This window comes from Polypterus senegalus, chromosome 8, assembly GCF_016835505.1.
Source record: "Polypterus senegalus isolate Bchr_013 chromosome 8, ASM1683550v1, whole genome shotgun sequence".
Classification (NCBI taxonomy): domain Eukaryota; kingdom Metazoa; phylum Chordata; class Cladistia; order Polypteriformes; family Polypteridae; genus Polypterus; species Polypterus senegalus.
In genome coordinates, this window is record NC_053161.1 from 172,663,992 (window position 1) to 172,691,570 (window position 27,579).

A 27,579-nucleotide genomic window follows, 5' to 3' on the forward strand; every position below is an offset into this window, starting at 1 on the left:
GGAGTGACCCGGGATGAAGGACGGATGGCCGCATAAAGCCGAGAAGGCAGCGGGAGTCATGGAGTCTGAGCGACCTGGCCGTTGAGGAACCCAAGTCTCGGTCCGGTAAGGTAGCCGTACAGAGCCAGGGAACGGAAGGCAACTGGACAGTAGTAAGGTCAGCTGCAGGAAGGGCGACGCTCCTGTTGCGGGGCCCAGATGGGAAAAGCAGAGGAGCCACCAGATAAAGGAAGACACTGGGCTTTGGATTTTAAAGGGACTGCTTCCAGCATTGTTTTAACCTCATTTTAAAGGATTGATTTTTTTTTCTATTGGATTTTAACCTCCACTTCACTTCTATTTTAATGGATTATTTATTTAAAGATTTGATGCACTGCACTTTGTTTGAACACTTGTTTTTTGTTCGTTTTTAAATAAAAGCACTTTGTACTTTTGCACCATCCCCTTGCTCTATTTGTTGTGCCTCACTGCAGAGCTCATTGGTAACATAACCAACGGGTTCAAGGGCTCCCGGAAGCAAGATGGGAGCATGGAGCAGAACCCACATCGTCACACTCTTCTGGTAACTGACTGCAATCGTACAAGTCCTCCATCGATGTGGGGTTCTCCTCACCCAAGGCCACGACCTTATGGCCAAGTCTGCTCTCTACCTCAGGACTAAGCTAAGGGGTGGGCCATGTGTAATCAGAATAGAAGTGTAATGTCACTGTGCTCTGTACAAAAATAATTTTATAAATCCACTCACATGTACAGGCCAGGCCAAAGTTAGCACACGGGGGCTCTCAGCATTTAGGACTGCTAGGCAAGCATTTGAAGAAACAAAGGTACAACTACGAAAATGGTCATTGTACTATTTCTGTATGTTAGAGATGAAATTGGATCCTCTCCTTCCCTTGTTTGGAACCTAAGTAAGGGCCTACACATGGAGAAAACAGTATGAAAGACTTGGACAGCAGCTAAACACCTCGAAGCTGACGGATGAATGGGTGATTGGGTGATAATGCCATCCATCCTGAAAATCCTTCTATTGCAGCGATGAAAAATGGCAGACTGTATACATTGAGATCCCACCTGGGTAATTGTCTGTTATTTGCTCTTATGTGATTTCTTACCGCCATATCACTATGGGAGGTATATCGCCTTTTTACATTATATCTATATAGTTTCGGGTTACTTAAAATACTGCAATTAAAGAGAACCTATTCCAACTAGGGAGCTAGTGACCCCTAGAGGAAATACCTTGTCATGCATCTGTATCATTTGATGGACTCTTTTGAGATATATAGTACCACTCCAGATTGAGAGGGGGCACTGGCGCCAAGTATGTCCTCTTCTGTTCTCTGCATAGAACCAAGATGTTGTTCAGTTATGACATTTAACTCCGCTCCTTCCAGTTCCCCTGATACAAATCCCGAGGCAACCTGAAGGAGGGGCTCACTCTACAGAAAGAGCACATTACGGGACAGAGCTCCCACTTCGTGAGTGAAGACGAAAACTATTCCAAGCCTAAATGGCAGTTTTTGATTATTGGAACCATTTTGTACCTCAGAGTGTGTGCTCGGTTGATTTATTTGCCTTTTGCTTAAGACTTGCAGTTCCTCATCCAATCACAAGTGGCATAGTTGAAGGATAGGCAGTCAAGTAAATCTGGCTGAAGCATTTTACAACCTCACAGACCGGGGGGCCTCATGTAAAACAATGTGTAAAATTCACGATAAAACATGGCCTATGGACAAAAACAGAAATGTGTGTATGCACAAAAATTACACAGAAATGTGCGTAAGCAAAGTTCCACGCACTTCCACTTTATAAATTCCATTCAATGTGAATTTTAATACACATGCATGAACCTAAAGCCTCACCCCGACTCCTCCCAAGAATTTTGCATATTTAAAATGTACAAATCAATATAAATAGCCCCTTCCATTCAGTGTTTTGTTAAAAGACAAATGGTACAAGTGAATTTCCCCTTGGGATTAATAAAGTATCTATCTATCTATCTATCTATCTATCTATCTACAAGCACATGTAAATAAAGAACTGGTCAAATGTCAAAGTCGACGTGAAAAGGCGAGTGTCTGTCATACGGGAAGAGTATTAGGGCCACAGAGAAGAAAAAGAAATAGGGACAAAAATAGTGAAGAAAAAAAAAAGGTCTAAGTCGAGATTAAAGGTGAAATGTTAACTTTTATCTTGTTTATTTTATGATTAAAGTAGAACATCAAACTTCATCTTAAAATCGATGTTTAATATACTAGAGTATCTCAAAACCCATTGTAGCTAAAGTGGCATGTTAAATGCTTCTCATTCTATGTATTTCTCAACCCACTCGTTAATCACTATGTGCTTCTTAAACAGGCTTTCTCTTATGCTGACAGGAGTGTGCAGGCAGTGATCGCCACACAGAATACAATACATTCATGATATTACAGCTCTCTGGACATTTTAAAATACTAAGATGTATACTTGATATTTTCATTTTGAAATATATTAAAGCATGTATTAAACATGGGGGCACAGTGGAGCAGCAGTAGCAATCAGCTTTCGCCCCATCCAGTGATTATTCCTGCCACCCACAACATGCCTGCCATGATGCGTGAGACCCTGGATGGATTAATTATTGCAGCAGTACTAGGTCTGTCAAAAGTGCCAACCCCCAATTCTTCTCCACATAACCAATTGCCACACAATGAGTGCCTGTAATAAATGATGAAAATGTAAGAATAATTTTGCCACATTCAGAACACCAATGCAGCTTCTTTCCGGTGTGTTGACTAGTGTGTTTGTTAAGAACTTTCTCACTACAGAATAGCTTTTGTAAAACACTGTGCCATGCCACACATTTGAAATGAAGTGATGCAAGGAACATTATAAATGCAGGGAACAGTATTACATGGCCACTAACTTGGCCATTATCCCAGCCTGACTGCTTTATCTGATTATAGGAGAGTGGTAGATCCCACTACAATAAATAGCCGTGCTGTTCCGATTTCAAGCTGAATAAAGCTGGTTTTGGCAAAATACCGACTCGGCCTCGTGTTTTGGGGTGCAAGACAGAGACTCACATGTCACAGTTTATAGCTCTTGGGATGAAACCATTTCTGTGGCTTGAGGTCCGTGCAGGAAAGGCTCAGAAGCGTCTGCCAGATGGGAGAAGTTAGACTGTGGCATGGCCGAGTAGAATCCATGCAGATGCAGGTGGCTTTCCCAAGATGGTGTCCACTATAAATGCCCTCCGGTGCTAGAAGCTGTATTCTCTGCTGTAAGCTTTAATCCTATGCACTCTTGACACAACCTGTGCAGCTGCGATACCCCACACTGACAGTAACAATGCTAAAGCAGCTATGGTATTTGGAATAGTTTGGCCATTCCGTGCATCATTAGATTGTTACAGAATGACTACGAGTAAGTGCCTTAAATTTGTAAACAATATGCAATTCATTTTGGTGTATTTCATACAGCCCATATCATGGATGTGAATCTAAAAAAGACCAGAGAAAAAAACTGAGCAGAAACGTGCATACGCAAGGTGGGAGGCTGACGTGAAAATGTGTGTGGACTTACGCCGAGTTCAGTTTTTATACATCTCGAAGTGAACATGGAAGTGGGGGGACATACATTTTTGTGCGTATGCACTATTTAGACAAGAGGCCTGAGGTGTACCTGTTCCAACTACAGAAGGCAGAGCAGAAGACAGAGCTGCTCAATGTCTGCACCAAGGACAAGGCTGCGGAAGCCACACACTTTGGCTGGGGCCAAGGACCTGCACAGTTGCTCATTTTGATGCATGCTCAGAATAATATAGGGATTGACTTACACATATTTGAGGGCACCAGCCAGTTCTGGCCTCAGTACGAGTAGGTGCACACACACAACACAGCCCATACTTCATACAGCATATAATATGAAGACAGGATTCTTCATGAATGAATGAGAGAGAGGTTTTCAATTAAAAGCTCAATATCACTTGAACAAGCTTCACATTCATGCCCTACTCTGAATTTCTGGAAGTATATATTAAACAATAGTTTAACAAAACACTCATGTGTTTTGGATGGTTTGAGAACAAAATTGGATACCTGACATGTGGATTATGTGACAGGGGTATAGTGAGACTTTTAAATTCATCCTTCAATATTATTTGTGGCTCTTCAGCCCCTTGTCATAATTTTTCTTAATTAAAACACCAAATTATTTTTTTCTCAGCAAACACTACAAAGAACAATGGGAAAATAACAGATACATATCATTTTTAAGTGTTGCATTCCTCGACAACTGGATCAAAACTCAATTTCGTTTCGTGTGCATTTATCATGAATTCCTGTTTAATATATAAAATAACCCAGTATGTTATTGTTAATGAAATTCATTAATAAATCAGTAGACAAGAAATGCCCCCAAATAATACCTTAATCTATTAACCTTGTAATACATGCACACCCCACAATACTCACCCCTAGGAACCTCCACAGTGACAGGTGTGGCAGATGGCTGGGGTCCCTACCCAGCCAGGATGCCTGGACGGTCCACGAGAGGGCAGCTGCCCTGGTCTGCTTGGGGGCCACCGGAACAGAGCTGGAAAGCTCATCCTTATGGGAGGACGTGGCCACCTCCAGGGGGCACCCGGACGGTCATGGAACCCTGGATGGCAGCACTTTCGCCACGCCAGGAAGTGCTGCCGGAAGAAATCCGAGGGACACCCGGAAGCGTCGTCGGACAGAGCACCTGGAGCCCATCCGGGTTATTATAAAAGGGGCCGCCTCCCTCCAGTAGACGAGATGGAGCTTATGAGGAGGGAGTGGAGGTTAGAGAAATTGAGAGAAAAAAAAGAGAAAGAGACGGTGCTGTTGGAGAATAAGGCATTCTGGTGCCGTTTATAAATAAACAAATGTGTTTTGGACATTCTGGTGTCTGTCTGTCTGTGTGTGTGTGTCCAGGGGCTGTCTTACCACACAGGCTACACCCCTCGGGGGCTACGGCTTGCAGTCATCCACCTTTCCATTGGCTTCACCCACTTTCCACAGCACTTTTTCCACTGCTGTGAGGGCTGCACAAAGGCGTCCCATCCTTCCTGCAGGACTTGAATTAGGCAAGAATGTGACCTGTAAAGCATCAGTGACTGCTAATGTCAGCAAACATGAGGTTGTTACAGCAAGATAAAGTAAAAATAAATAAAAGTTTATTAACCTGTATATGCTTATTTTATACAGAAATTAGACACATGAAACCCAAGGAGTCAAACAAATAAAATCAAACAACCTGATTTTTTTTATCAATGTTCATACAGTAAACTTTGCATCAGGAGGTTTACCTTGAGAAGGTACAGAATGTGCAGTCTTTTCTTGTTAAGCTGGTTGAAATGCTTGTGAATGCTTGAACTCCATTATAAGTGGCAGGCCTAACAATGATGTCAAGTTGAGTACACTCAAACAATACGGACCTCAATGATGTAAGTCTATTACAAAATTACTGGTAAACATCTTGGCATAGAGTGTCATGTAGCTTACTAAAAATGCAAGTCTTGCATTAGTTAAAATCAGTGGTCATGTTACTTGTCAGTGAGACCACTCTGATCATTCATTAGAATAATCTACACAAGAGCAGGCCATTCAGCCCAACAACGCTCACCAAAGCTTCTAAAATAACATACAGTTTTTAAAGTCCCTAAAGTTTTTCTATTCTACTCATGAGGAGCTTAATGCATATGTTACAATATTGACATCGAAGCTCTTTTGTATTCACCCACACCTTTACACCTGCTAACCTAAAACTGATAGTCTACCAAACTATACAGTAGCAGAGCTAGGACTGGCTACACCAGCACCACAACAGAATTGTCCGATTAATTTGTTTGATCGATGACAGAACCTCCCTTGCCATTGCGCTTCTCAATAGCATTCGAGAAAACAACTAAAGATTTTGGTGAGAAGAGTGCAAGTAAAACTCTCACTACCCATTATCAAGAAACAGGCCCAGGGTCTTGGGTTGTTGAATGTAATTACTGGAGTGCCAAACCACACATTTAAGAGGTAGGCCATGGGGAGATTGGCTTGTTATGATTATTCATAGACATATCCTGAAACAGAGATGTCAGATGCATTAACCAAAAGTGGGGTAGAGCGTCTGGACCAGGTGTCTTCCCATAAAGCAGCAGTTCAATAAGAGTTTGGTTTGTAGTTCATATGGTTCCAACCTCATGCCATTCCAATCCTTTCATCTTTTGTATTTTCAGTTCCCGTCTGTAGTTTGCTTGTCCAAGGTACTCATGTATTTTCTCCAAACTCTTTGTGCCTTTTTGTCAGGTGTGAGCTTACTTTCAGGGTACCCCCACTTTACATTTTTCAGAACCTTTTCATATCTTATCTTGTAATAATTGGTTCAGTATGTTTTTTGTGTGTTTGTTTATATCCTGAATTTTAGCATCTGGCAGCATTTTGAGTTTGCCGTTTGTCACGGTAGACCACCATGTATTAATATGTAATTCTCTCATTTCTCCAGTTGAATTGTTGCTAGAGTGAGCTTTGTGATCACACATTTTTTATATATGTTTTGATAAAGGCCACCACCCGGCATAGAATCTTAATTTTGTTCTACAATTCATTCTATCCAAGATGGAGTCTAATTTTGCTTAGGATTCCTTACTTTGATTTTGTTTTTTGCTGTTACTTTAGATGTGATGAGTTTTACTGCACAACAGCAGATCCCATGTACTGTTGTCAAGTCCATCATACTGTACACAGCTGGCTTTGCACTCTCTGTTACAGCCTTTTCCACCTTACTTGTAGTATTCTGTCCAGTACATTTCATTGTTAGTGTTGATCACTTCTCTCTTCTTATCAATCTGCTTATCTGCATATTTGTCCATTGATTAATTTCAGGATCTCTTCTAGAATTTCTTGGAAAACTTTGTCCTTTCAGGAATTTGTCGTTTCCGCTTTTAAGGTGGTGTTCTCTTATGTTTGGTTTACTCTTTTTCTATCTGAGCAATTCTCTTGAGGCATTGGGGAGATCTCCTTTTTCAATTTTTGGGCAATTTCTATTGAATGTAAGCTTTGTTTTTACTTTCAATCTGCTGTTTCTCCATCCCTTCCTTTACCTCTCACTTTACTGTTAGAATTTCACTGTTTGAGAATCGGTTGCTTTTGAGGACATTCCACTTCTGAGTAACATTTCTCTGGTTGATTCTGCTCATATTCGAGTGTTAATTTCCGATTTTCCAATATGTAAAATTAACCTTTACTAGGGGGCTGTGCCCCCTGATCGCTTCACTCGAAAGACCCCCCTCCCCCTCCGGCACACTGCACACTGTGCGCCAGACGCTTCGTGTCTCTGCCGCTCACATTGTGTTGGAGGGGCTGAACGCACGCTGAGGAGATGCAGTCAGATCAGCTGCTGTCTTGCTGCTGCTGCTGCCAAGCTGCGTGTTCTGCCTGTCGTGCTGCGTGTTGATCATTTAAAAGCCTGTGCAGCAGCTGTCCTTTTGTTTCACGGGACATTAAAGAGCCCCCGAGAAAATCACATATCGTCTCCATCCAAGCCTTCCAAGATTTTTTTTTTTTTTATAATAGAGAGATATGCAATGATGTGGCAATACTTTACGTTAACATAAATGCTGTCATTCTTTCCTGTGTTATTTCTTCTTTTACTGTTCTTCGGAAATATTCTAATTTCTCTTCAGTAATTTGTTTTCTTTCCTTAAGTATTCCACTTAAATATCCTAAATATGCAGCAGATTTCATATCTAATTTGGAAATCAGAATTACATTTCGGAACTGCATCATGCAAAAGCCCTCCCAGGATATCGCTCAGGATCAGTAGTGTAGAGGTTGTAGCTCATGGTCTCCTTTTCATCTTCACTTGATCACTTGACTGTGTCTACTACTCGTATGTGGTCTTGTTTGTTCATTTGTGATGGGACCATTGTGTATTCTTTTATGGTTCTGAATATCTGTCTTTTTTCAGAACAGCAGTAAGGCTTCTCCCCAGGGTTAATTTCACCAAATGTTCTTGGTATGCTTACTATCAAAACAGGAAAGAACCTCACTGTTGACTCAGGGTCGGCTAGATGTACTGCTTTTCTTCTTAGTTCCTTAATTTTGTAGCCAAGGGTTCAAAATTGCAAGAATCTGAATTTCCTCTTGGCATTAATGAAGTTCAACTAATCTAATATCTGGTTTTACAACATCTGTTTTTCTAGGAGTTGGTATTGGTGTGTCCCAAGTCACCAACAACTCATTTTCCATTATGTGGTCTGGAATGTGGTCCCAGTGTCTTTCTCTTGCAGGTAAGCTGTATTTCTTAAAGAGTTTCCAGAAAATTGGCCCGGCCACTTTGTTGTGTCTTTCAGTATATAATCTATCGGCCATCAGTACCTCACACCCATTTACAAGTGGAGTAACTGCTTTTAGCTTTGTTTGGCAGAACAACCACTTATCAGTCATGTAACTTTTATTGATGTCCTAAAAAACCTAATTCACAAGCGTCTGCCTCTCTCCTGTGTGAATTCTTTGGTGCTTCTTAAAATTGCTCGCATTCGAAAATCGCTTGCCACATTCAGAACAACAATAAGGCTTTTCACCTGTGTGAATTCTTACATGGCTCTGAAGATTCATCTTTTGCGAAAACTGCTTTCCACATTCAGAACAGCAATAAGGTTTTTCTCCTGTGTGAATTCTTTGGTGGATCTGAAGATTGATCTTTTTTGAAAACTGCTTGCCACAATCAGAACAGCAATAAGGCTTTTCTCCTGTGTGAATTCTTTGGTGGCTCTGAAGATTGTTCTTTTGCGAAAACCACTTGCCACATTCAGAACAGCAATAAGGCTTTTCTCCTGTGTGAACGGTTTGGTGTCTTTGAAGATTCTTCTTTTGCAAAAACTGCTTGCCACATTCATTGCAACAATAAGGCTTCTCTTTTGTGTGAATTCTTTTGTGCCTTGAAAGGAGAATCTTGTTTTTTAATTGTTTGCCACATTCAGGACATCCATACGACTTCTCTCTTGTGTGAATTATTTTATGCCTTGAAATTGCAACCTTATTATTTAATTGTTTGCCACATTCGGGACAGCAATAAGACATCTCTCCCATATGAATTCTTTTGTGCCTCGAAAGGTCACTTTTGGTTGAGAATTGTTTGCCACATTCACAACAAGAAAAAGGTTTCACTCCTGTGTGAATTCTTCTGTGCCTTGAAAGGGAACTCCGGCTTGATAATTGTTTGCCACATTCAGAACAACAGTGAGGTTTGTCTCCTGTATGAAATTTAAAAGAAAAACAAATAAATGAAAGCTTATTCTCAGTCTACTTCCACACTATTTACATTAAGTCACAACATTGAATAAAAACTGGATGAAATTATGAACAACCTTTTTTAAGAATAAACAACTGCAAAACTTAATTGCTTATTTATATCATCAAAGCAAAACAGAGGAATGAACAATGTGTTATATTGATGTATTATGGGAGAACAATCTGAAGATTGGAGACATTGGATTAGTGCAGTTATTTGTGTCTGCTCTGGATAGGGTGTGGCAGTGGAAATAAGGACTGGACAGCTTTGCAACACACTGGTGGCATTCATACTCTCAATTACAATGTTAATGGATGCATAATATCATTTATTTATGGCAATAACAGTGACCAGCCCATCTGGAGATGAACAAAAGCTTTCACTACCCACTTGGATCATCCACCCAATTCAACTCTCTGCACTAAGTGGTGATCAGTTGACTGCTCAGCACCTACCTTTACCCAAATGTCCAGAACATTTGGCCTCAGAGTAGACAACACAACCAGTTAATCACGGACCACTAGCCCAAGGTATTCTGGTACCAGTTTTGCTCATGACAAACTTTGTGATCAAACATGTATTTCTTAGAGACAATCCATAACCAGAATAGAAATCAATTACAATTCACCAGTTGCTCTCAAACCATGCAGGAAATTCACTGAACACAAGAAGATGAAATAAGTAAACTAAGCAGGTTGTGTGTGAGAGACCCAGATAACATAATATTGTGTCACAGAAATGCATCATCATTTTGTCTCATACTTTTAAAATATTATTCAAAATTATATCTTGTTATTATTTTATTGGATTAACAGAGGATAGAACAGACCACCATACCAAACTTGTGAAGTGCACCTTTCATAATTGGAATGTGCCTTAAACTTTCCCCACATTTAGACCAAGGCCAACATGTATATCAAAATGGTTTATTTACATCATCAAAGCAAAACAGAGGAATGAACAAGGTGTTACATTAATGTAGAGTGGGAGAAAAATCTGAAGATGACAGGCATTGGATTATTGCAGTTATTTGTGTCTGAACATGCAGTGGAAATAAGGACCGGTCAGCTATGTGACTCATTGGTAACATGTATATTTTCCATTACAATGTTCATAAATGTGCAGTGTCGTGATGTACTTATACTAATCACACTGTCCAGCTATGATAAAGGAGAAGATCATCTATAATGAACTCATTCTGAACAGAAGCTTTCACAACCAATTAGGGTTGTCACCCGAGTCAACTCCACACTAAGGCATGATCAGTTGACGGCTCAGCACCTCTCTTTACCCAAAGCTCCAGAATGTATGGCCTCAGAATAGACAGCTCAACCACAGTTAATCAGTGACCATTGGCTCAAAGTATTCTGGTACCAGTTTGACTCAGGACTAACTTTGTGATCTATCCATCCATCCATTATCCACCGCTTATCTGAGGTTGGGTCGCGGGGGCAGCAGCCTAAGGAGGGAAGCCCAGACATCCCTCTCCCTGGCCACCTCCTCCAGCTCCTCTGGGAGGACCCCAAGGTGTTCCAGGGCCATCCGGGAGATATAATCCCTCCAGCATGTCCTGGGTCTGCCCCGTGGCCTTCTCCCAGTGGGGCATGCCCAGAACACCCCCCCAGGAAGGCGTCCAGGGGGCATCCTAACCAGATGCCCGAACCCCCTCAACTGACTCCTCTCAATGCGGAGGAGCAGTGACTCTACTCCGAGTCTCTCCCAAATAACTGAACTCCTCACCCTATCTCTAAGGGAAAGTCCAGCCACCCTGCGGAGAAAACTCACTTTGGCCGCTTGTATCTGCGGTCTTGCTCTTTCAGTCACTACCCAAAGTTCGTGGCCATAGGTGAGGGTAGGAACGTAGATCGACTGGTAAATCGACAGCCTCGCCTTTTGGTTTAACTTTGTGATCAAACATGTATTTCTTAGAGACAACCTATAAACAGAACAGAAGTCCAATTACAATTCACCAGTTGCTCTCAAACCATGCAGGTCATTCCTCCCAGTCTCTCCATGGTTCTCAATAGTTCCCCACAAGCCTGTTGAAATCTCCCACTTGTTCATCCAGCGGATGATACGCTTTCTCAGCACTGAATCCAAAGGGTCTTAAAAGGCCAAATACTCTGAACACACACACACAGATGAACTGTCTCCTCTATGGAACATGAAATCTCATTGAGATGACTTTCTACTCCTCCCAAAGAAACCCAAACTGTAGGCACCCTGCCGAGGTCCGAGTAAATGTGATGTCTGGGCTTCCCTCCTTAGGCTGCTGCCCCCGCGACCCAACCTCGGATAAGCGGTGGATAATGGATGGATGGATGGATAGATCACAAAGTTAGTCCTGAGTGAAACTGGTGCCAGAATAATTTGGGCCAATGGTCACTGATTAAATGTGGTTGAGGTGTCTATTCTGAGGCCATACGTTCTGGAGCTTTGGGTAAAGAGAGGTGCTGAGCGGTCAACTGATCATCCCTTGATCAAGAATTTGGTGAATACTCATTTATTGGTGAATCCCACCATTTGTAAATTTTTAATTTTGTACAGATATTAGGCTGTTTTTCTTCACACAGTGAACCACAGAAACTTGGAATAAATTACAAAGTAGTGTGTTAGACGGTAGAGCTTTAGGGACCTTCAAAACTCGCCTTGAGGATATTTTGGAAGAATTAAGTGGATAGGACTGGTGAGTTGTGCTGTGCTGAATGGCCTGTTTTCGTCAAGACTGTTCTAATGTTCTATCCCAAACATATATTAATCTTTCCTTCAAATAATTCCATCTGTCCCAGTCAAACAATCCATCTAATGACCACTGGAAATTCTTTGCCCCGTGAATTTTTTCCTTCACCTATAATTTATGACAATTACTACTTAGCCACTTATTTTTTTTACTAACATATTTGAACTACATCTTTTTCTGCGAGGGAGCCAACGGACATGGCTGGGTAACTCTGTGACACAATTTTATAATAAACAGTGCATGAAAACAACAAATCCTCAACTCACTTTTAAAGGAATGCCACAGCGGTGGTCCAGAGTACTCACATAGGGAGTTATATAATTAAAATAGAAAAGCGAGTCATTTTCAGCTCACCTTCCATTTTACTTCTTTCAGTCCACTGTCCTCCTTTGGAATCCTCTGAAGTTGTCGCATATGACCCCCTGCTCACTGACCCAGCTTTTAAGAAAAAAAATCATAATTATTTTATGCATGAGGAGATCCCCTTCACCACCGCAGAATGGACACGAAGTTCTCCCAGTTCCTGCCTTGATTATCTGTATGTTTTTATTGTACAATATCAGCAATGAGGGGAATGGAACAGTAGGCTGCTTGCTGCTTGTCTTGATCTGCACATTTACAAGACAAAAGACTCTGACAGAGAGGTGCAAAGGGATTTAAGGTGGGCCGGATTTACGAGTTTTGTCGTAGGCTCTGGTAATTCTAGTGTTAATCTTCAATATAAATAAATACATGATATAAACATATGATGTAAAACAGCATTCCTGTCTTGGTAAATAAGTCCAGAGTATACATACATGCTGACATTACATGTGAACAAATACATAACTCAGACTTTAAAATGATTAAGTATACCATACTGTATTGCTTCTGTTGTTACTTCTTGGCAAAACTGCCAGGCCTTTCTTACTTACAAGCTTAAACTAATACTAAATAATACAAAGCATAATAAATTATCCCACAATTGCTTGCTGCCATCAAGGAAACACTCAACATTTTATCAGGAAATATGACAGAAAAAAACGTCAAGGTAGTGGAAACTTAGCAGAAATTGGGAGATGAAATAAGACAATGAGCTGAAACAAATGAAGAAATCAACAACAGTAAGGCGTAATCAGAAGGAAACTGGTGCTCTGGAATGGACAAATCAGAGTCCTTTGGAAAGGATGGATGGGCTAAAATTCAAAGCCGCAGGGTATGTCTGGTGGAGGCAATATCTGCTAAAGAACGTTAACTAGTTAGTAAAGACAGGGGTCACAGAAGAGACTTAAACGAAGTGTTTAAGATAGAAGTAGTCAAAATTTTTGTTTGTTTATGATAACTTTGTTAGTCTTTATGATGACTTAAGTGAAGATCAGACCACATTTTTAAGAAGAATTAACACAGAAATCCAGAGTATTAAAAGGGTTCACAAACTTCCTTGCAACTGTACTGTCGTGTAACACTCTTTATCAAGGACAAGGCCTACAGTTTTACATAACATTATAACAATAATGGAACAGCAAATTTCTAAAATGCCACAGATGGACTTTCACACTACATCAAACACAAAATTTTCACTGTATGTCTAGGTTTCTCTTAAAAAGCAGAAGACTGCCTTTTCGGGCCCATACCTCCTAACCTTAAAATGTGCACTTTTTAATTTTTCACCTACTTTTCCTAGACTTCTCTGAAAGCAGCAGCTGATCTTTCTGAGTTGTAAGAGATGAATTGTCTTCCTTCTCCTTTGTGTCAGACTGTAAAAATTCAGACTTCATATTGATAGAAGACTCCAGAGATGAAGAGTGTCTCCTCTGACAAGAAGCTAACGTGGTCACTGCATCACCGTGATGTCCATAATGAAGGCTGTCTTCCTTGACACTGCTGACAGACATTTCTCCATCCTCTTCTTTAAAGCCCACTGGCCTCAGTTCACAGTCCTCTTCCTTAATGAGCAGACTCTCATATTTAGGGTGGAAATACTCCCATTCACAGTCTTCCTCTTTAACATTTACGATCCTTTCCTCCATAGTATGTATGTCAGCCTCACATGTCTCCTCTTTTATATCCATCTAAACGTTACATTAAATAGAAGCTTTTTATCTGTGGAAAAACACAGAATTTAATGACGTTAAAAATGCATCATACAGATCTAAAGACATTTGACTTTCATTTTACAGTTAACTCTCGCTTAAAAAGTGTATGTCAAGTCAGATACTTCATACTAATTTGACAGCAACTCATCACTCTTCATATCAGATAGTTAGGAGTAAAACAAATTTGGAAGTGAAATGAAGTTCCAACATTCTCGAAGAAGACCATCTCGTAAAGTTGTGGGTTAGCAGTATTCATTACTAGGACTAAATAAACAAGGATGTTGGAGTCCGAGAATTGTATTATGAATTATGTTGAGGAATGTTTACATAAGTAAGGCCTCATGATCGTGTTAACAAACACATGCATGTCTGAAAGGTGCAGATGAAAAACATGAACAAAACTTGCTGGAATACACAGCTTGTAACAGGAAAAAAAACAAATAGGCAAAATAATGCGTTTCCTAACAGAGTCTCGGCAAGACATTATTAACGTGCCCCAGTAGTGACTCTCGACACACTTCTGAATAATTTATTGGCCCAAAGTCCTGAAAGCTACTCCGTCACAGAATGGATGTGCACCATTGTTTATAATGCCACTCAGTGTTGTGTTCATTCTCTTTTCCACTACGACCTCCAGCAGGACCAGAAGGCGTCCCATAACTCAGCTTGCCTTCTTAATCAGCTTGTTGATTCGGTGGGCCTCCCTCAAAGTGATGTTAATAGCCCAGCACACCACAATGTAGAAAATCATAGTGGCCATCACAGAGTTATACAAACATGTGAAAGATGTCACTGATGTGTGTGTGTCTGTGTGCAGTTTACAAGTCAATACAACAATACTTTACAATATTGGGTAACAATTACATTTTTCTTCTACATGTGAAAGAAAGCCGATAACAAATAACAAACTAAAATTCATTCAGAGTGAAAAAGCAGGTCATTCTTAAATAGCGAAAGCATAAGACATTACCCTATGAACAGCTGAAGAATGACCGTGGATTGCTACTTCAAAATTACTGGACAATTTGGAAATTTAGAAACCTTTGGTAGTGTGTGTGCTTTGAATTTCTTTTGAGTTCAACTTCAGAAGTGTGAGTGTTTGCTACAGATGTGTCTGAAATGCTGTTAGAAGACCTGAAGAACGCCAACATCACGTCTATTGTAGCAGATGAGTCCACAGACAAAACTGATACCACACAATTGTGCATATATGTCCGTTTTTTTTTTTTGTTTTTTTACAGCAAATTTTTTTGAGAGGAACTCCTCAGCTTGGTGTTGTTAGAAGGGCGCACAATTGGCAAGCCAGTCGTTGAGAAAATTTCAGGTTTTTTTTAAAGTCACTACTCTGAATATAAAGCTTATGTGCATGCTTGGGATGGATGGGGCTCCATCTATGGCAGGATAAGTCAGTGATTTGGCAGCACTTTTGTCCGCTGTTGCACCTCAAGTGATATCCTTACACTGCAGTGTTGTGTGCAAAACTAAGCAGGGGGCTCAAAACAACGATGGCTACAGTTCATTTTATTCGCTCCACATTAAGCCTCTTAACACTGCTTATTCTGCATGCTGCTGTCAGAAATCTCTGCTGAGCACCACGACCTGCTTTTGCACAATGATGTCAGGTGCCTGTCCAAAGGCAAAGCACTGGAGCACTTCTGTGATCTCAGAGAGGAGAACACAACTTTCCTACACCGCCGGAGCAGCAAGCAAAAAAGGGTAGAAACACATCTGAATCGTATACTGGATGATAACTTTTTGATGTATCTGTCTCAGATGTGACCAAATTTTAATGGGAAACAATGAATACACATTACTTGTTTTGGTACTTGTGTGTTATAACCCCCCCACTCAACCCAGATTGCCATTGAACTCAGTTCTCTACAATCGCTATGACCCTTTCAATGTTATATTTAACAACATTAGAAACTTTGCAACAGAAGTAATGTTTCAAAAGTAATTAAAAATCAAATTTTATGTATTCTGTTTTTTGTTTTGTAAATAAAGAATGTAAAAAATGATTAGGGGTTATAACACATGAGTACCCTTGCTTTTCAATACATTAATTTGTGTTTGGTTTAAAATTTGTCATTACAGTACCTGCTGCTTACCAGCCATTGAAAATATTTTTCTCAGCTAAATTTCTTGATTTGAAAATCTGGCCCAACTGAATTTGTAATTGAACAGCTCTAGATTAGAGGTTTGTGCTCCTCATTGACCAACGTGTCATGGGTAACCCTAAGGGGAGGGGCCAGACAAAGAACAACTAATTATTGACCCTCATGGATAGACTAATTAAATCAAACGGAGCCTTGGTGAGAAGAGGGATGCCAGGCCTTGTCTGTGGTGTTCACCTAAGAGTTCCTAGTGGCACAAAGAGGTGACCCACACACTCTTGCTGAGCTCAGCACCACAAAGCTACATACAGTAAGCAGCTTCCATATGGGGCTTAGCTTCCACCTCACCACCGTGTCTAGTACAAAACAAAGACAGGCTGAAGTAATAGGATATAGAACAAAAAAAACGGAGTAACTGTGAGGTGCTGAAACCGACTATGGGCCATCATAGGATACACCTGCATTCGTTTCCATGACCATAACAAGCCTGAGAATCTTTAAAAGGAGGGGACAAAAAAAAAAAAAAAACTCATATAGGGCACACATGAAAACTGCATATAGATCATAAAAATAATCATTCTGCTGGAACTGTAAAGCAGTAACTCCAACCAAATTATCTCTTTTAACCTCTCCAATACTCATCTACAGGCGTTACTGGCTTTGGGCTTTAGCACCAAAACGTGATTTGTTCACATATGATACAGATTAAAAGAAATAACATCCATATGACTGTTCATCCATGCATGCATGTAAATACAGGCGGACTGCATTGAAATAGGCAATAGAATGTTAGGCCGTGTATATAAAAACGCACATAGTGATAATTGATGCCAGGCTTTTACAGTTAATAACATTTAATTTAGATTTCTACAGGCAGGAATAACGACACGGCAGCACTACCCTTTTCACATATTTTATACATTTGTTTTCGTTCTCAGCTCGCATGCACTTCGACTTTTCTCCTCGGCCGCAGACTCCAGTTTATTCAGTTCGTTTTCTAAGTGTTAAAGCTCGACTGACTCCTCTCTTCTATTCTCTTTCAAATGCCGACCGGTATCCAACACCGCGGACTGATGAAAGAGAAAGAAAAGTAGAATTTAAAGCGTCTTGTGTATGGAAGTGACGCCTCCTCAAGTCTGGCGATTGGAAAAGAAAACGACTGAAGGAAGATATGGACATGAATATACAAGAACAGGAGGAGGAGACGGGCAGGACAAATTGCATTAAAACATGTGAAGTGTGTCGGAGATGAGACACCTATAAATAGTAAAGACAAGCGGGCCAGATGGAGAGTCACTCAAGCAAAGGTCGGGGGTGGGTTGATAGAAACGAACGGGCTACTTACCTCTGATTCAACTTTCTCAAGTGCTCTGAGTGGGGTGATGAAAAATCGCGCATTCGTAAAATGTCGTGCCGAAAACCTCCGTATGTCGTTAATGGTTTTCTTTCAAAATGAATTCAGTCTCCTGCATCACTCGGTCAGCAATCGCTAACCGTCTCGTGTACCGTACAATGTGACACAACAGCGTAGCTTCAGCTTCTGTCGCCCAGAATGACGTGGCTATTTGGAGAGCCTCGAGAACACGAACGCGCGTGCGCGTAAACGGCAGGCGACACCTGACAAGCTTCGCTTTTGACGTCATGAATGGCGACGAAAACTAAAGTTGGCGTGTGACAGTGCGCTCCAGCTGTAAACACTGAATTCCGGTACATCTGGCATGTCGACTGGTTAGTTCGAGTGCAGTTGACTTTCATGTGCGAAGACACAGAAGAAACAAATCCTAGGCGGAAAAGGGTACGTAGTTATATCTAAATATAAGAGAGACAGCGAGCGCGTGCACTGGGGGTTACCATTGTTAGACATTCTGATTGCAGTCACTGAGCAGCACGTCGTGGCTCCTCGTCGTTTCCATAATGTTTTTGTGGCTTAACAGCTCGATTGTCCTCGCCGTTCATTTATTTGTTTCTCATAAAATAACTCACTGCGTTTTGCGGTGATTATAACTGTTTCTGATATCTTCTTGCTCGCTCACCTCTGCCCGGCTGTAACGTGCACGCGCGGCCGCTCCATTAAAGCAGAATCGACGATATAATCTTTCGGAACATTTTCGGGTTTAACTTCACAAAGTTAAGCATGTATGTTATCGAGCGTATAATCACGGGTGGGCTTTTGGGCTTCATTTACCCAAATAATAACTGGGATAGCCTTACAGACAGCGGAGTAAAACAGTTGGGAGCTATTCAATGAAGCGAGCTTATGAAAAGGAGACTTGGCTCATTATGTCTCTCTTGAATAAATCTCATCGAGGCTCAGTGTGTAAGCGGACTCGGGTTGTCCACGATTATGGTGTAGGCAGTCTTGAGAACCGATCGTTGATAACATCTGCCTGAGCCCAGAAAGCATAGAGGAGAGCTCAACATCCGCAGATGACCAGTGACTTAAGTGGGAAACTGATGGGAAGCATGATGTAATTTGGGAAAGCCTGGGAAAGTATAGCGTTTCATTTAATTTTCATAAAACAGACGAATATGTATCAGAGACAGTGGCGATCATTTTACTAGTACGTCAAGAAATAATGTACAGTGCATTCGGAAAGTATTCACAGCGCATCACTTTTTCCACATTTTGTTATGTTACAGCCTTATTCCAAAATGGATTAAATTCATTTTTTTCCTCAGAATTCTGCACACAACACCCCATAATGACAACGTGAAAAAAGTGTACTTTAGGTTTTTGTAAATTTATTAAAAAAATGAATTTAAAACCATTTTGGAATAAGTCTGTAACATAACAAAATGTGGAAAAAGTGATGCACTGTGAATACTTTCCGGATGCACTGTATAATAACACAAAAAGAAATATATCGGCTATTAAGACAGCTAGACAGGCCTCGTCCCAATCAGTAGTAGACAGGTGCCAAAGTACATCAGGGCGAATTTGTGCATTGCATAATGAATGCCATTATTCACAGTAAAAAATATAAGCATATTAGTTTGTGAATGTTATACTTGATACACTTAAAATTAAGTATTCAGTAGCAATATGAAGTGCATTTAGCAGCAATTGATATTTCAGAATTCCTAGACCCAGGTTCACTTCCCGGATCCTCCCTGTGTGAAGTCTGCATTTTCTCCCCATGTCTGTGTGGGTTTCCTCCCACAGTCCAAAGACATGCAAGTTAGGTGCATTGGCGATCCTAAATTGTCCCTAGTGTGTGTTTGATGTGTGTGCGTGTGCTCTGCCCTGCCCGGGGATTTATTCCTGCCTTGTGCTCTGTGTTGGCTGGAATTGGCTCCAGCAGACCCCTGTGTTAGGATATAGCGGGTTGGATGATGTATGGATAGAATAGACATTTATATGCAGACATAAACTGTACATTTAATATCCAAAAAAATGAAAAAGAAAGCTACAGCTTCTGCCTGTGGTGCAATGGCCCAGTGTCACTCCTGCTGTTTAGTTTGCCTTCATCAAAATGGCTGATTTCATAATACGACTAGTGACTCATGTCAGGTTATTTAAAAGGACTGACCTGTGCATTGATGCCATGAATAATTTGTATTGTACATAGTCTGCCTCTAATTAACTTTGCTGGTACTATTATTTTACACACGAGTGCAGACGTTTGCACCAGTGACACTTGGGACATTTCAATAACAAGGTCTAGTGTTACTGATACAGTTTTTGGTAAATGCATTTTACAGAGAATCATTTACCAAAATTAAAAAAAAAAAAAAGTCAGAATTATGGAAACGGTTTGCACAGTTCTCAAGCATTTGAATTTTGTCAAGGGGACTTTGCAATGTCTGCCTTCAACATATTTCATATAAAGTTGTTGGTATACGAGTAAGTCAGGGAGGTCTAAAACGTTGAGATCGAACAAAATCTCGACATTGACTCTTCGGACGATTACAATACTTTCCCTATACTTTGTATACGAGAAAGTAATAACTAAATAAAGAGAGAGTAAAGTAACATATCATAAGGCTCATGATAATCACTAGTTAACCATATGCTATTTCTGTCACACCGTACATTACTGTTAGACCATTTTTTTTATTGTTATTAATAATTTTATGCTTTCTACATGGGGAGGAGTCCTGTTACTCATCTCTAACTTCTGCATTGCTGCCCTGGTGACGGGTCTTTTATGGCATTCAGCGCTTAGAAAAATACATTTCTGTAGAATGCAGTGATTTACCAGTCAGATCTAACAAAAGTAATTAGAACTGGCTGCATCTTCACAGACCACTCTAGGATGCTTCCATCTTGGATGCTGCTGCATAGCTGTTGTGGCTGCTGTGATTAGCCATTTCACATTTACAGAGTGTACAGAGCACGGTATTATTTGGCTTTTGTGTAAAGTACGGCCACACTTTAGAAGTCCACAGTGGCAATGCAATAACGGAAGTCCTAGGAGCTCAAGTCAGGTCATTCAGCTGTTTCTTCTTTAGAAGCCTTTTATTGGCTCACTAAAAAAAGATTACAACATGCAAGCTTTCGAGGCAACTTAGGCCCCTTCTTCACGATTGCCTGAAGAAGGGGCCTACAGGGTAGGATTCAAAAGTAACGAGCCTTTGTTCAAAAAGACAAATTTATTGAGCAAATCGGTACAACTAATTAATTGTCTTCAAAATAGGCACCTCCTGCATCAATACACTTTTGTAGGCGGCTTTTCCATGACTCGAAGGCGTCCACGTAGGCCTGTTCCTGGATGGTTGCAAGGGCTGCCTTGACATTTGCTTGGATATCCTCCATCGAGTCAAAGCATTTTCCTTTCAGCGCTGATTTTAAGTGCGGAAACAAGAAGTAGTCAGAAGGCGACACGTCCGGACTGTAGGGAGGCTGGGGGACCACCGGAACGTTCACCCGGACCAGGTAGGCGCTCACGATGAAGGCGGTGTGGCTGGGCGCGTTATCGTGGTGAAGCTTCCAGCTGTCCTTGATGTTCCTTCGCTTACGCGCGACGCTTCTTTTCAGCCTTTTTCGGGTCTTCCAAGTAGTAAGCAGCATTCACGGTCTGTCCTTGTGGGACAAACTCGTAGTGGATGATCCCCTTCACTCCAAAGAACTTGATCACGTACCGTTGCTCTAACGACCTTTCCATTCCACCGTGTAATGCACTACCTCACAGGGGTTCCCGTCAAGGCCGAGCTTTCCGTTGCGTTGTGAAGCCAACACCCACCGTCGCCGTCGCTGGTAAGTGGGGCTCGCGGCGAGGTACATTCGCGTCAGAACAAAATGAGGCTCATTACTTTTGAATCCTACCCTGTAAGTTGCCTCGAAAGCTTCCATACTGTAATCTTTTTAGTGAGCCAATAAAAGGGGTATTTTTACTGAACTTCTCACTACATTCATAATGGCTAACACGTTACCACACCCTAGTAATTCTTTAGAAGCAAAATTCATAGTCCATAGAGCAAAGCACTTTGAAACTTAAAAGGGGAACAAAGGGTTTTATAAAATCTGTTGCTACAATCAAACATTATTATCAGCTCAGCAGGTTAAAGGGTGGCTGATGACAATTTTATGATTTGGTGTTAGACAGTTGCCAGTGAAAGACCCTTTGTCTAACTTAAGGTGAAATACACATCAGTATAAGCTAGAAAACCCATTAGTTCACTCACTTGTCATCTTCTATAGTTCAGCAAAGTTACGCTCCTCTTACATCATTTCCTTTCTGACATGCACTTATTAACTAACACAGTTCTGATACTCTGCTTGTATAAACATTCATCATCAAAACTGATAACACAATACTGGGACCCCAACAATCCAAGGGTTGAACACTGTGAGAGTAGGGGAATCATCTTCCAGCATGTTGGACCTTCACTCCACACTTTCATAATTTTGTCTCTCAATATATAAAATCCAACATCTGTATGTCTGTCCGCTTTTCACGAGAGAACTACTTCACGGATTTAGATTTTTTTTTTCTAGAATTTGCTTGAACATTCCGGTTGATTTTGCGACTTCTCTCATTGCGCTAAGAATCTTAGTTCGCTTGCAAGAGCGATATATTCACGCTAATCCGAGACAGAGGCTGCAGGCTGAGGGGATGGGGAAGCATGACGTCAGGAGTGGGGAGCTGGGCAGGGCCCTCCTCACTCACGCGCCAGCCTCCGTTCGAGCCTGTGTACCTTACCTCCGCTTATCTAGCGATACCTGTTTGTTTATTGATTTATAAAGTTTGTCCTGTTTCACTACTACGCGGGGAATGGCTAATATCTTTGATTTAATATCAAGGGGAATGAGTTATTTTCAACCTACTGTCAAACTTGACTCAAAGCTTAAATGAATGTTTTAAAATGAAATTCAAATGTCTCTTTATCTGAATGATGCTGTTTTATTAGAATCCAATCCTCTTCTTTCCACAGAGACAAAGAAAAAGCTGCATAATACTGTAACGTCCAGATGGATGTGAACATGGAGACGTGTGAGGCAGGTGAAAATATCCTAGAATTAAGGACCATAAATGTTAAGGAGGAAGACTGTGAATGGGAGTCTGTCCACCCTAAACAGGAAAGTGTGGACATTAAGGATGAGGAGTGTGAAGTGGGGTCAGTGCAAATTAAAGAAGAGGTTGAAGAGAAGTCTGTCAACATGGAGACACACAAAAATAAAACTGTGGAGAGTGTCAAGGAAGAAGACCCTCATTATGGGTGTCAAGATGGACCGATGACCGGCTTAGTCTCTTCTCAAAGCAGACACTGCTCATCTGTCAAAGTGAAGTCTGAATCCTTACAGTCTGACACAGAGGAAATTGAGGAAAATGCAACTGTTGGCGCTCAAGAAGATCAGCCACCACCTGCAAATCAGTCTGGTAAAAGTAAGTATAAAATAACAATTATGTGTGAGTTTTAGAGTTGAAGGTATGGACCTGAAAGGGAAAGTCTGATGCTTTTTTTGAAAAACATAGAATAAGTTGTAACTTTGTGCAGATGTTCCAAGCAAGTACAAAATTGCTGGTTTTTACTATGGAAAAGTATTGGTGCAAGAAAGCACTCGGTCAGTCCTTTGTAGTTCCTTAGATTTCTGCAGTATTACCTCCTAATGTTGTGGTCTGACCTTCAGATAACAGGCAAGCACACTCGTCTTAAACTAGTAACGCCCAAACATTTGGACATTTTCTTGTCAGTTCGGACCACATCATTTAAACATTTATAGTCCAGTCTCTGACCCCCCTGTCTTTACTAACAGGTTGATCCTCCTTTAGCTTCAATAACCTCCTCTAAGAAAGTTCCTGTAGCTGCTGATCAGCCTTTAGCTTTTTTAGTCCATTGCTATTACTGGGATGTCTTACATGACCAGCTCTCTTTAGATCAGGCAACAGCATCTCCATTTCTGTTGAGGTCTGGACTCTGACTGGCCATTCCAGAGCAACTGTTTCCTTATGTTAATCCTTTAAGTTGTTGATTTTTTCCTGTGTTTCATTCAATTCATTGTCATGTTCCATCACCCAACTTATGTTAAGCTTCTACTACCCTGATATTCGCCTGTCAGGTTTCTTAATAACATTTTGTATTCAATGTTCCCCCGATGACAACAGACAGTCCATGCCCTAAAGAAGCAAAGTGGCCCCAAACAGAGATCCTCCCTATAATATGAGCTTAGTGTTACATACTGTATTTCTACCAAAGAGAGGAGCATCCAGGTGGTCTTTTGCAAGCTTGAGATGTGCAGTGATGTTTGTTTAGAGAACAGTATTTTTCTTGGGTTTTTAATTCCAGGAGAACCATTCTTGAACAAAGACTTTGTCAAGTTCCAGGGATTTTTGCGGGTTGTTGGCTTTTAACTTCTGCACTTTTGCAGCAATTCATTTATGATACCCATTGAAGCAATGAAATTCTTCAGTTTCTCGTTCTGTTATAAAGAGAAGAATCAAGAGATTGTACAGAGTTGGGGACCTACTGGGTTCCCCGTTTAATAAAATGAAAAGAAAAGGGTTTTAATGAAGAAATTGCGAGCTCTTGTGTCCAGAGCAGCCTTTTTCTTGCCAGTGTTCAGTCAGACAAGAGTTCCATACTCTTTGGAAGCAGGTTCCCAAGTGATTGACGACTTCCCATGCCATCGTTCTTTAAATAGCCACCAGTGCAGAAGGGGCGAGGTCTTCAGCCGAAACCTGAAGTGTCATCACCATCTGTCTCGGGACATGTCCTCTGCGGAAACTTAGAAGAAGGTGTTAGTGGCCACATTTTCTAAGGTGCCAGGCACTGGTAAATTCCCTCAGTAGATGCTCCCTATGCACACTCGTGCAACATGATGGACTGATGGGCTCCCAGGATTTTATGCATCTCTTGAGTTTTTCATCTTAGGTCCTGTCATATGAAGGGATCTTTTTGAGACGAGGCCACTGCCAGTACTTTGAATCCTTTTTTTTTTTTTAAATAGGACTTTATTACCTCCAAGCCACACCTTCAATCTCATGTGATTGGTTGAAGTCCTGAGTCCACTGAGCTTTTATGAAGTTCATTAGCGTAAAAGATCAGAAGGTTCGCAGACTGGAGTGTACGTGTTTAAATGACTTGTTCAGCAATGACAGTCCAGTTGATTGTGTTTGTATTTTATTGTAACATAACTGATGATTGTTGAAGCAGGCTGACACGGGCACCCTTAGCCCCAATGAAGGCTCTCTGAGACAGCAGAATTAAGCTTTACTATATGGCACCTTTTTTTCTTTTATTAAAATGCTTATCATTTAAGCCATTATTCCTCCTCATCTGACATCTAGCATTCCATTGCTCTAGTCCTGCCTCTAATTAATTCCACCAATAATTCTAAGTTGAGGGGGTGTCAGACCCCGCTCTGTCCATCTTGTCTGTTTGATACGGGCTATTCTCTTACCCTACTGTCTCAGCGCTTATTTACAACCAAAGAGTTCACATTCCCTTCTCTAAGCGAGGGGCACATTCTACAGCTTTCTAGCACAACTGACCTATGGCTTATGAAAAACTGTTGTTTTTCCGGCTTATCTTATATAATGCGCTACTGTGGCTGTCTGTTTGTCTGTCCAGGATTTTAAATCACCTGTCGCTCGCAAACCGTTTGAACTATTGACCTGAAATTTGGTACACATATACTACGTGACGTCTACTATCCACATTCAGGGTGATGATTGACCTCCAAGGTTATTCCTCCTTTTATTTTTATATTATTTTATTGTAGGGAGGTAGGAGGGCGGCTGTGCGGCACATGCGTACGGGCGCCGTTCTCATCTCTACCACCTTTGCCGTCACTTCCCCTACCTCTTCATATCTTAAATCATTCTTGAGGCAGATTGAAGACTTAAGTGCCAGCTTAAGTGAAAAATGAAAGAAAACGTACTAAGTAATTGCAACACAAAAACTAACTTAAACAGTTTTAATGTGAAAAGATGCCAACGGAAGAAGAGAAGAAGAGGGACGCTAAGGTGGAGAAAAGAAGAGCTGTTCAGGAAGCAGCAAGCACATCGACCTCTGAGCAAACGACTGCTAAATGCACAGAGAAAGGATGTGAACTAGGAGCACTCAAGTCAGTTGTAACGTGCAGTACACCATTACCGGTACTAAATAATTAAAATATATGTAGCATAGCCCTTTTTAATTCTACCTTTTACATGTTAATGCTTAGTGAAATATTATATCTACTCACCTCAAGTGCGTATAATACTTTTCTAGTATGTGTAAATTCCCAATTTTAACAATACAGTTTTCTATGCGATCAAACCACATTGTCAGGAAGAATCGATGCAGAAATCCAGGGGATTCCCAACAGTTCACAAACTTGTAAGTGTTAAGTGATTTAAATTAAACATCACATTCTCAGACTCAATCCAGTTGAGTGTCCATGTCTGTTAAATGTACATTTTAGCTAATGAAATTGCAGTTTGTCTTTAATCTTGCCTGTTTTTAGTATACAAGTGAATTTGTCACAAGTAATTTACTTTTGAATGAGTATTTTATCCTTCTAATTTATTCATACATGAAAAGAATGAGATGAAAGATGTGGCAATTGCATCCTATTTATTAAAATTACAGTTTTATAGAACACCTAGGGGAGCCAAGCTCCATGGCGCCTTCGTTGCAGCTAGAATATTAGTAAAATCTGTAAATTTACAGAAGAAAAATGATTATTAATTGGAGTCAAAAATCACAAAATTCTATAAATATGTAAAAGTAAAAAATATTATTTAACGGGGTAAAAATCATAAAATAAGAATAAAATATTTACTCTCTTGGAGTATTCCCATTAAACTGAGCTCCACTGTGCTTGATGAGTATTTATAAGAGACTAAATAAATGATCCATTCATTTTAACTGACATTCATATAGATAAAAAAACATTTTTTAAAAAATGACTAATTTAAATAACAGGAAAAATCACGTGAAAACTAAAGTGGTATGCAATGGGTCATCGTAACTTGACCTTCAGCTAACTATCCATCATCCAACCCGCTATATCCTAACTACAGAGTCACGGGGGTTTGCTGGAGCCAATCCGAGTTAACACAGGGCTCAAGACAGGAAACAAACCCCGGACAGGGCGCCAGCCCACCGCAGGGTGCACACACACACACACACACACACACACACACCAAGCACAATTTAGGATCTCCAGTCCACCTAACCTGCAAGTCTTTGGACTGTGGGAGGAAACCCACGCAGACATGGGGAGAACACGCAAACTCCACGCAGGAAGGACCCGGGAAGCGAAACCAGGTCTCCTAACTGCGAGGCAGCAGCACTACCCACTGCGCCACCGTGCCGCCCTTCAGCTAACTAAATCGCCTACATACAAAGATTGGTGTTATGAATAGATTTTTTTTTTTTTTTTGAAAGTGTGTTCCTGTGGAAGAAATTTTACTCGATCAAAAATAAAAAAACATGACTTTCTTGATATTAAAAACCACGACTTTCTTTATATTTTAGTTTATAATTTAAAAACAGAGTAAGAATCTGAAAATCTAATAACATCAGATTAAAGCGTGATAAATTCTAAAAAGAATGATACCAAACATGTATATGTTGGTTTTGAAATATAGTGGGTACAGAAAGTACTCAGACCCCCTTCAATTTTTCACTCTTTGTTATATTGCAGCCATTTGCTAAAATCATTTAAATTAATTTTTCCCTCATTAATGTGCACACAGCACCCCATATTGACAGAGAAAAAAAAGAATTTTTGAAATTGTTGCAGATTTATTAAAAAAGAACAACTGAAATATCACCTGGTCCTAAGTGTTCAGACCCTTTGCTGTGACACTCATATATTTAACTCGGGTGCTTTCCATTTCTTCTGCTCATCCTTGAGATCACCTTCATTTGAGTCCAGCTGTGTTTGATTCTACTGATTGGACTTGATTTGGAAAGCCACACACCTGTCTGT

The 27,579-nt window shown here is 40.7% G+C and overlaps 2 protein-coding genes across 2 annotated transcripts in view; one reads left to right on the forward strand and one right to left on the reverse strand.

Moving 5' to 3' along the window:
• Positions 1 to 17,789, reverse strand: part of LOC120533474 (zinc finger protein OZF-like) — a 51,955-nt gene extending 34,166 nt beyond the window's left edge. The window contains exons 1-4 of the mRNA XM_039760390.1: positions 17,563 to 17,789; positions 13,683 to 14,110; positions 12,383 to 12,466; positions 8,490 to 9,250 (exon numbers count right to left, since the gene is read on the reverse strand). Of these exons, the coding sequence (XP_039616324.1) occupies positions 8,490 to 9,250; positions 12,383 to 12,466; positions 13,683 to 14,079 (1,242 nt within the window). The 5' untranslated portion in view covers positions 14,080 to 14,110; positions 17,563 to 17,789. The remainder of the gene's footprint in view (positions 1 to 8,489; positions 9,251 to 12,382; positions 12,467 to 13,682; positions 14,111 to 17,562) is intronic.
• An 85-nt stretch (positions 17,790 to 17,874) lies between these two features.
• LOC120534706 (zinc finger protein 420-like) overlaps positions 17,875 to 27,579 on the forward strand; it is a 63,999-nt gene continuing 54,294 nt past the window's right edge. Inside the window, exons 1-2 of the mRNA XM_039762292.1 lie at positions 17,875 to 18,012; positions 22,593 to 23,044. Of these exons, the coding sequence (XP_039618226.1) occupies positions 22,630 to 23,044 (415 nt within the window). The 5' untranslated portion in view covers positions 17,875 to 18,012; positions 22,593 to 22,629. The remainder of the gene's footprint in view (positions 18,013 to 22,592; positions 23,045 to 27,579) is intronic.